Below are 9,439 nucleotides of genomic sequence, written 5' to 3' on the forward strand. Positions count from 1 at the left end.
GCTCTCTGTTGAATTAAGTTTAATTAACACTCGCAACATCATTTCCATAGAAAAATGTTTTTTTAAACTCATAGGCATTCATTGATTTATTTACTTGCAGCATTAGCCGAGTTAATCTGTATCCATATCCACCTAAATGCTCAGCTCCCAGTCGATGTTGGGTGACATTCACTAATTCATAATTAACAATCCACTTGATGATGCTAGACATGTATTTCTATAGTGTTCTCACAAAGTTCAGACAAAATATTTGACAGTTAAGAGCTCAAACCTCAAGCCGGAAGCACGGCATTTTTGATCATATCGTCGCTGTCCTGTGAAAAACACCTACCGGTATGTCCAATTATTTTTTTATTTTATTTTTTTCACGTTAATGGGATGTCTGTAACTTGGAAACCACATTCACGTAAAAATGAAAAAATGGACAAGTATTTTCCACAGGAAAGTGACGATATGCTGCCTTTAAAAAAATCAAGATGCTGACAAAGACCACAAAAAAAATGCTGGATGAATTAGTTATGTTCATTAAAACTCTTCAGGAGCCTTAGGTGTAAATCTAGATAGCATTTAAATAATAGTGTTGGTACTGTGTTGGAAAGGAAATGAACCTTAAAATTGCTCTGGTACTCTTTCTTGTAATGACATGGATGATATTGATCGAGTAAAATATGCCCAAAATTTTCCCGGTAAGATTTACTTGGGCTGAAGCATAATGTATCGCTCTGTTGTAAGATGAACGAAGCTCAGTATGAAGGAAAGGAAGCCAGTTAAATGTTTTAAAGTACTGCTACAGATATGATGCATGATCAGGAGAGTAAGGCAGCACCAATGTTATCATGTCCTAGCTTGCTAACAGGGTGGCTTATGTAGGTGTGAGGTGTCATCAGCTGCACTTGAAGCATGCCTGGTTTGTATGTTCCGCTTTGCATGAGGGGAGGGGTTGAGTCCTTTTTGTTTGAGGCCGGTTGGGGGAGCACAGAAGGGCGCGCGGTCGGGGGGTTGGTCCCGCAAGGAGGGTAATTACTTGTTTGGTGGCTTATAGGGCTCCAGAAGCTGCTTCGAGAACGTATTGACCTTGTCAGCACCTCGAACTTCATGGGGCAACAGCGGCAATTTGACGATGTGGAAATCTTCATAAAGATCCTCCATCTATTAAAAACAAACACACACAATGCAAGTTTATATTTTGGGCTCAAGAGCCACTGATGCCAACATGTTAACTATCTATCCAGAGCAAAAACTGAATCAAAGATGATATTCATTTATCTTTCTATTCATTTTCTACATGTTTCTCTTCATTAGGGGAGTGGTTGACTTGGGAGTCTAGCCTACTCTTCTGACCAGTGATTGCCGGAGGTGGCCATTCCATCAATACTAACGGAAGGTCCTTCAGTCCATCACTGACGGACGCCTGTTTTGGTGACGATTGACGGGAAACTTTAAGAAAATATCACGGACTAAGCACTGATGGCGATGAGTTTTCACCCACCAGTATAAACTGGGTCAAGTACCGACCTCTGTGTCCATCACCGACAGACGCCCATTTGCTGATGACTAACAGAAACACGCACTGCCTGTATTGCGTGAGTTTGTTTGCAGGGTTTCTTAGAGAGGACTCTATTGAATATATATGTGTGTGAATGAGTGCTCCTGTTTTCAATAGGATCCCCGCGGGGACTGTGATGGTCGGCTGTGATTGGCTCAGGAGGCGGAACCAGATGACGTCACTTCACTTTGCTATGAGAACACAATTCTACAATCTTTGTTTGAATCTACTACTTTAGGTATGAGTATTTATTTGTATATAAACATTTATGGTAGTGGGTTTTGTGTTCAATCTTGGTGAAATTATTTATATTCAAGACTGTCTCGTATGTTTGTTTGCGGCTGAATACGACGAGCAAGGTTGCTTCCATTTACTATACTGTATATGGTAATACTTTGCATTTCCTGTACAGTAGGTGGCGGTATTCCCCCAGAGCTGTAATCAGCCAATAAAGCAAGCAGAAGATGGAGAAGAAAAAGGTGGAGGAGAAAAAGTAGAAGACGACAAAGACAACGAGGATTGTGATGGACGAGTACATACACCGATAGATAGTGCACTCCATTTACCATTTAAAAAAATATATTTTTTATCAGTTAGACTTTGACTTTTTTTTTTTTTGACCGACTGAAGATAGACTGGCGTACAGGTGAAATTTACTGACAGAAGCGCTGTTAAAATAGCATGACAGACTGACTGGTTGACAATTAGAGTTTGGTTCGGCATGAAAAAACGACGGACTGGCGATGACGGCCGGGTGCCAAGTCCGCTGACGGATGACAGCCCGACAAAATTTTGTAAAATGCCCTCCTCTGGTGATTGTGTTATCTCATACCAGAAACACATTACCTGGTCCAAATACTTGGACTGAATCTTGTGTCGTGCTTCACACATTTTACATGGTCTCTCGGCATCAGGGAAAACCAGCTGGTTGACGATGATGTTGTGTGTATCAATGCGGCACTTGGCCAGTTCTTGAATTAGCCTCTCTGTCTCATAAAGGGACAGGAACTCAGCGATACACACACAAATAAAGGTGGTCTGCTCCTGTGGGTGGCGAAAAAGAGGGATTAAGTTACGTGGTGACATAAAATGGTGGAATCAAACAGGTTCCTCAAAAGTCACAACTCAGCATGACATTCAGCAATTTCATACAAGCAAAGCAGAAAATATGTCACATGCTAAAATGTATTTCTGATTGAATATTGATTGTTAATGACAAAATACTGACAAAGTATTTTCCACAAATACTGAATAATAGAATCTTTAGCTTTAAAATAAAAAATAGGGAAAATAATAAGAATAGTATTACTCTGAGAGCACAGAAAAATAACAATAATAATTAGTATTAGTATTATTATATTAGTATATATACGGTAAGTATTTGCCAAACAAAACAGAAGAAGTACTACAGGAGTAAACACTCACTTTAAAAAAATACAACATACATTTTTGTGCTTGGTAGAGTTCAAAATATGATAATGATTATTATTATTTGAAAATGTTTCATCTCAACCACTATTCGTGTGACTAACAACTGGGGTTCTCAAAATTAATCTTAACGGCAATTAAACATAACTACCACACCTGAATGCCATTAGTTTTTTTGTTTTTTTGGGGGGGGCGCGGGGGGGGTAATCAAAATACTGTATTCATGACCTGTTGAATTGAAAGGAATGTAAATGTATTTGTTTTCTTTCATCAAAATTTAATTAAATATTGATTGAGCGACATGAGCCAACGTTAATTGCTTCCACAGCAGACAAAGAGGAGCTAGTTTACAATAGCACAGTGCAGCCAATCGAGCAATTTGGTTGCTATATTTTGCGACTTTTCCAAACCTTCTAGCAACTACTTTTCAAAAAGCGACAGGCAACATTAGTTCTGCTAAGAAACTGACAACATAAGCGGAACAACTTTCACATAGAGTGGACAGGCAGGAATGGCGTCAATTGCAATGAACATTATCAAAGACATGATGAGACATGTCCATTTATATGGTGCAAAAGCAGCGATTCATCAACAAGTTGTAAACATTTGACGCAAGGCCAGTGACGTCTCTGCACTTGGCGCCAGGCAGATGGCGCTGTTGAGCAATATGCATGCTCAAAGTAATTGTGAATAGAACTGGTCTGCTTTATAAATACAATTTATAAAATATTTTATCAAGAATAATAATATGCAATAAATACCAATTATGTTACTAAGGCAATTTCGCTATAAATACATAATACAAAGGCTTTACCAAAGCCAAGTTCAATGGTCGAACTCCTTGCCCACTGTTGGGCCCCACTCAAAACTTTTCATGCCAGAGACGCCACTGCGCAAGGCATATGCTTCCATGTTGTAAATATTGTGCCAAGGTTATCTTGCCTCACCTGTACAAATCTAGAAAATATTGTCATATTCATGAGATAACAATCTCACATCTTTTAATAGGCCCAAAAAGAAGTTTTATTAACGGACTTGTTGGCTACATAGTGTGTAGGTATGCACTCTTTTTTTAAATGACGTAATTCGTTGTTAATTATTTTGCAGGTCCCCCAAGTTACTATCACAAACCCCAGTGAAAAAACAGTGACTCACTGGGTCTTTGAACTGTTCACTAACTGAGCGGATGACAGGCAGAGTCTCTTCCAGCTTGGATGCCAGCTGGTCTGCGTTCATGTCGCCCAGGCCCAGCATGTTGCACATCTATTTTAAAAAAATAAATAAATTAAAAAAAAGGAAGATATGAGCTTATTTTGTGCACGTCTTCAGACAAAGAATGTCTGTGTGTTTTGGCACCCATCCTCACCTGGGAGATGAAGGGACTGATCTGGTTCTTAATCTGCATGAGTCGGCCCAGGCCGCGTTCCACTATGGTGGGGAAGTTAAGCAGGCGTAGCGTGTGGCCAGTAGGCGCAGTATCAAAGACAACAACCGAGAAGTTCATTCCTTTCACTAACCTGAGATATAAGAGAGAAGCAAAATCGATTAAAACATATTAACGTATATGCAATGTTTCCATCAATCGGCGCAGTTCAGTTCGGAGCTGGAGTAATTTTATGAACTTTGAAGACTACAGTTTCCAACACGTGTCAAACTCATAGTGTGAAAAATCATGTGCCGGTGAGACATTCTGTAATTTCCCATTTAATTCAACAAAAGCCACATACTACACTGTAGTGTTCTGACTGTAACTGTCAACAACCTAAATGGCTTTGGATCCTCCTACTTGATAGTAACAGTCAACAGCAGCAGTTATTTTGTTTTCTTCCCATCCATCCATCCATCCATCCATCCATCCATCTATAACGCCCATTAACTAAATTCCATTAATTCCATCTAACATGAGCAGGATATTTATCTGTACCAATCAATGGACAGCAATAGACTTTGCATAGCTCCCTCCTCCATACGTGTAATCAAGTGCTAACCAGTGTGGGTTGGATATGTGAACTCTTTTATAATGGCAATGCTGTAAAATGGGATGAGCATTTTTTTTACATGAACGTGACCGTCTCACCTCATGACCTCTGCATAGCTCATGGCTTCATCAATGCCAGGGAAGGCACTCATGGCCTCCTGCATCATCTTCTTGCCCATGCTGAGCATGTTGTCTTCCTCGAAGAACTCATCAGGCAGCTCTGCTACGCCCAAGCTTGGATCAATTTCCTATACTCACACGAATACAATGTGCATATTTGCGGAATAACAGAGTAGCATTGATTCAAGCCCACCTCCGGGTTTTCATTTTGCAGAAGGCTGGCTTGTGCTTTGAGAATGTGAAATTGTCATAAGACTGAAAAGGCAATTTGATACAGATTTCGTTTTTTCTAGCTTCTTAATTCATTCACTGCCAAGGGCATATTTGTTTTTCCCCAGTCTATTCAATCCCAGGAATTTATTTATATTTTTTTCTTCAAATTTTTTCAAACATTAGGGTAAAAGAGCATCTGAAAATGTCTGGCAGTGAATGAGTTAAGACACAAGTTCCAAGTTTCCATCCACCTATTTTTATTCAAACTTTCAAAAATTATGAAAATAAACCATAGAATAGAAACGCTACAAATTCACAAAAGGCCTTAAATTTGCAAAGGAGTACATTTTTCAGTGTATCAATAAAAGTATAAGTAATAAGTCGCAAGTTCACCTTCACATTTTCACAAAATTTGCTTAAAATTTTTAAGGCATTAGGATGGAAACCCCATTACTGTGAATGATTTACACCCGCTTGTGTATACTTGCATCTTTCACCAAATTGCAGACTCACCATAGCAAATAGGTTGTCATAGCCCTTAACCTTGGTAGGCACCTTTGAGAACTTCTGGTCAAAAGCATCCGAGATGTTATGAGCAGGATCAGTAGAGATGATGAGGACGCTGTCTCTGACTGCTGCCAGCTGGACAGCCAAACTACAACTGGGAAAGTTATTCATGAAATTGTTAACATTAACTTATGTACCAAACAAAACATGGGATAACGAGAGACGGTGTGACGCCAATTTAACGTTCTCTCCTTGGGTTTAGAGACCAGTTTAGTAGTTTTCAGGGGGGGCGTTGCAACATACTCAAGACTTCCGTCACCCCGCAAGTTGCACATATGAATAAGGTAACAGTTGTTCCCGTTTTAAATCTACACATTAGGAACAACGATCCAAAACGAGAGCAACATAATACGACTTATTAATAACACTGTTAAATGGGTCTTGATCCAACCTTCTTCTCAATTTATTTAGCTACGATTAGATTACATGAATATCCATTTAGTAAAATTACCTTCTATGCCGGTGTACATAAAAATAGCGAATTACTGAGGGGTTTTTTTTGCAACGGCTTTTGTGTGGGTGTATTTCATTAATTAACCGACGGTGCAGTCGGTTAATTCAAAGCAACGTTTTAAAGACAATCATAACCGCAAGTGCGACCTAACGTCAGCGGTTAAACTTTGGCTTTTGAAGCTTTAAAAGGCAGCGTTGTCTCTCACAAGAAAGAATAAAACATTTTCTGTAATGCTCCATTAGAAAGCAGCTGTACAAGACGCGTGTAAGGTGGCCGTTGGCTGTCGCAGTTTAGCTAGATAGCATGCTAGCCGGGAAAGTGACACTTGTGGCCATTGCCATTAAAAGGAAAACGACGCGATTTTAATGTGGTGTTACGAGTATATCCGACAGCTATACTATGGGAATTAACATATGAAATTATTTACTGACTATAAACCACGTCAACAAATGCCGAAAGCTGATTGAAAAGCTGGTATGCCAGCTTGCCTCGGTAACACGGTCACTGTGTATCTCGGGGCTCACGGGCAGATGTGTCCACCTACCTACACGTCGTTTTACCGACACCACCCTTTCCACCAACAAATATCCATTTCAAAGATTTTTGCTCGATAATATTTTTCAATGTTGGTTCTAAAGGCTCTACATCGGGCGCATCTTCAAACTCATCTTCCAACGCTGCCATCTTGTGTGTGTGGGTTTGCTATCGTCGTAAAGCTCCGATTGGGTGGGTGGGACGAACCAACTATACTACATTCTGGGATCCTCGGAATTCTGAGTTTCAACGAATACTACTGGCAATCTACGAAACGATCGACAGGGGGCGAATCAAGTGCTCGAAGTTCCACTTAAAAATGTAAAAATGTAAACTGAGCGTTTATTATTTGATTGAGTGTTTCACAAAACATTTGCTTTATTCAAAAGGATGAGAGAGAGTCTACCCATTCCTTCACAAACCTTCAGATTTTATGGTATTGCAATGACTGTACATGTCTTGGGTTGAAAACAAAAGGTGTCAAAGGAACTATTTTTATTTGATTCAAATAGGGGGGAAAACAGTGTCATAATCACTCAATGATTCAAGACATTTATTTCATGTTAAATTGAAGAAAAAAACATCAAGAAAAATACACACTTCAGTACTGAAGAATCATTCAAAAGAGGCACAATATTAATTCGCTTTATTCTTAAAATCCATAAACTGAAATCCGTAAAGCTAATAACACAGTGCTGTAGACTGTACTGGATTGTTATTAGAAAATGCTTCATTGTAGGCACTAATCAGATAATCAACAATTACTTGATGTGAGTTAATTTCCTACAAAATAGATTTTGATTTGAAAAAAAAATCTATGAAAAAAGTTTTAAAAAATTCATGTCTAGACATGACATGTCTAAGAGTAATTCCTTAAGCACCACTGAGTAAAACAATCATTTACATTTACATGCACAAGCTGTGACCACAGGATAAGGCACCGGCCTCCATAAACACTTCCTCATTTCGTCACTAATCCCCAGCAACATGCTGATATCAGATATGTCACTCTTGATCTGCTTGGACTCATCATCTCTCACTTTCAAGCAATGCCAAGACAGAATCCTAATATGTGTTGTCTGAGCCCTCATGCACTCCATGCCACTGGGAAAGGAGCAACTTCGCACTCCTTCTGACTTGTCACAGTCAGTCTGCCGCAGCCAGCGTGGCCAGAACGCCGGTCCCAGATCCACCCACTGGGAACGTAATCCACATGTGGATGAGTGCACCAGCCAGGTTCGGACTGAGCTGGCAACATCTGGAGGTAGAGAACTGAGGTCCACATCTGCAGCTTCCCTCGCCAACTCCTGCCTCTGGTTTTCTCTCGCCTTACTCAGCACTGCAGAAGCACTGAGGTTGAAGTCCTCTCTGGAAGTGGTTCCGTTTACTTTGACAGGTAGGGAGTCACCTCTTGCCACCGCATCACAGTTACCTTTGTCTGTGCAGAACCGTGGGCCTTCAGATGGCTGATCAATAGACATCCAGAATGGGTCAAAAGAGGATCCGAGAATACGAAGTAGGCGTGACGAGCGGTAATGCCTGGGTTTGGGCATGTGGGGGAAGTCCTCGGCCGTGGTCAGTAACGTGTACGGGCGAAGTGGCTGTGAATATGAAGGAAGACTTGCTCTTAACTGAAGAAACGGTGAATCCCCATCTGTGTATTGCGGATCTTGAACACCATTTGGAAGCTGATCCTTGGTGGATATGTTGGAGATGGAAGCTGCGGGCACATGGAGGAGTGCACATGCATACATGTAGCAGCAGAGATAAGCATCCCAGTTGAGCATTGCTGAGGTCGGAGTGGTCTCCAACAGGAGAATAAAATGTGTCTTGTTCTCCTCCTTTTCTCTTTTTGAGTTATGCCTGCTCCTCCATCTTCCTATTATTGAGTGCCCCAAGGACGTCATGTACCACGACCCAGACATCCTTGACTTCCTCAACAATAACATTCACAGAAATTAGTGCAAACAGTTGGCTTATCATTGAGCATGGTCAGTACACGCCTGAACAAGGATCTGATGTTTAGACTATTTCTCCATCAGCAAAAATACAGGATATCCCTGAGAAACTTCATTTTGTTGTATATATTTCTGTCCAAGCCATTGAGAATAAGAATCGGCGTTAATCAAGAAGACTAACTTTAACAGATGAAAAACATGCCTTGCCTCAAGAGGATGATTTAGATTTGTCCTCATTAAGTCAGACAAAAAAAAAACATTCCCCAAATAATTTATTTTCAAAATAATAATAATTTCTAGGTTAAGAACCAAAAATTTAATTAAAAGAACAATAAAACTGTTTTTTTCCCCCCCAAAGGATAAAGATAATCCATTTATTTTTCCCCAATATAGAAGCCGTTTGGGACAAAGGCAAACAATCTTGTTTTTTTTTTTTAATATTGAATGTTTAAATCAACATTATAATGCATTTCATAAATACAGTCATGTACATTTTTCTCTATGCACAAAAAAGTCAAACATCAAATCCATCACTGCATTTACAGTGTCTTTCGGTGTTAGTGGTGTAGTGCAGGTTTTTGTGTTTACATACAGTAAGTGCCAATAAGCAGTTCTGTTTGGTTCACTTTAGTATCATGTTG

At 39.9% G+C, this 9,439-nt stretch overlaps 2 protein-coding genes across 2 annotated transcripts; both read right to left on the minus strand.

Annotated features, from left to right (window-relative positions):
• Positions 1-2: 2 nt before the first annotated feature.
• On the minus strand, positions 3-7,044 carry get3 (guided entry of tail-anchored proteins factor 3, ATPase). The gene is made up of 7 exons (XM_086033728.1): positions 6,851-7,044; positions 5,799-5,946; positions 5,052-5,200; positions 4,341-4,491; positions 4,130-4,237; positions 2,393-2,590; positions 3-1,149 (listed from the first exon to the last, which is right to left on the minus strand). The coding sequence occupies exons 1-7, from the start codon at positions 6,988-6,990 to the stop codon at positions 1,021-1,023; spliced, it is 1,023 nt and encodes a 340-aa protein (XP_085889854.1). The 5' UTR covers positions 6,991-7,044; the 3' UTR covers positions 3-1,020.
• Positions 7,045-7,376: 332 nt separating this feature from the next.
• Positions 7,377-8,789, minus strand: LOC147145750 (uncharacterized). The gene has a single exon (XM_086032365.1). It carries the CDS (start codon positions 8,787-8,789, stop codon positions 7,737-7,739), a length of 1,053 nt encoding a protein of 350 aa, XP_085888491.1. The 3' UTR covers positions 7,377-7,736.
• Positions 8,790-9,439: the final 650 nt, after the last annotated feature.

Source organism: Filicampus tigris, chromosome 6 (genome assembly GCF_054856515.1).
Source record: "Filicampus tigris isolate MCC_2025a chromosome 6, RoL_Ftig_1.0, whole genome shotgun sequence".
NCBI lineage: Eukaryota > Metazoa > Chordata > Actinopteri > Syngnathiformes > Syngnathidae > Filicampus > Filicampus tigris.

Excerpts from the sequence above, each read along its gene's own strand:
- get3 (XM_086033728.1), bottom strand. The coding sequence starts at position 6,990 with ATGGCAGCGTTGGAAGATGAGTTTGAAGATGCGCCCGATGTAGAGCCT. Across the intron at positions 5,947-6,850 it reads GTCGGTAAAACGACGTGTAG|TTGTAGTTTGGCTGTCCAGC; the intron begins GTAGGTGGACAC and ends TAACTTTCCCAG. Across the intron at positions 1,150-2,392 it reads AGTCCAAGTATTTGGACCAG|ATGGAGGATCTTTATGAAGA; the intron begins GTAATGTGTTTC and ends TGTTTTTAATAG.
- LOC147145750 (XM_086032365.1), bottom strand. The coding sequence starts at position 8,789 with ATGTTATTGTTGAGGAAGTCAAGGATGTCTGGGTCGTGGTACATGACG.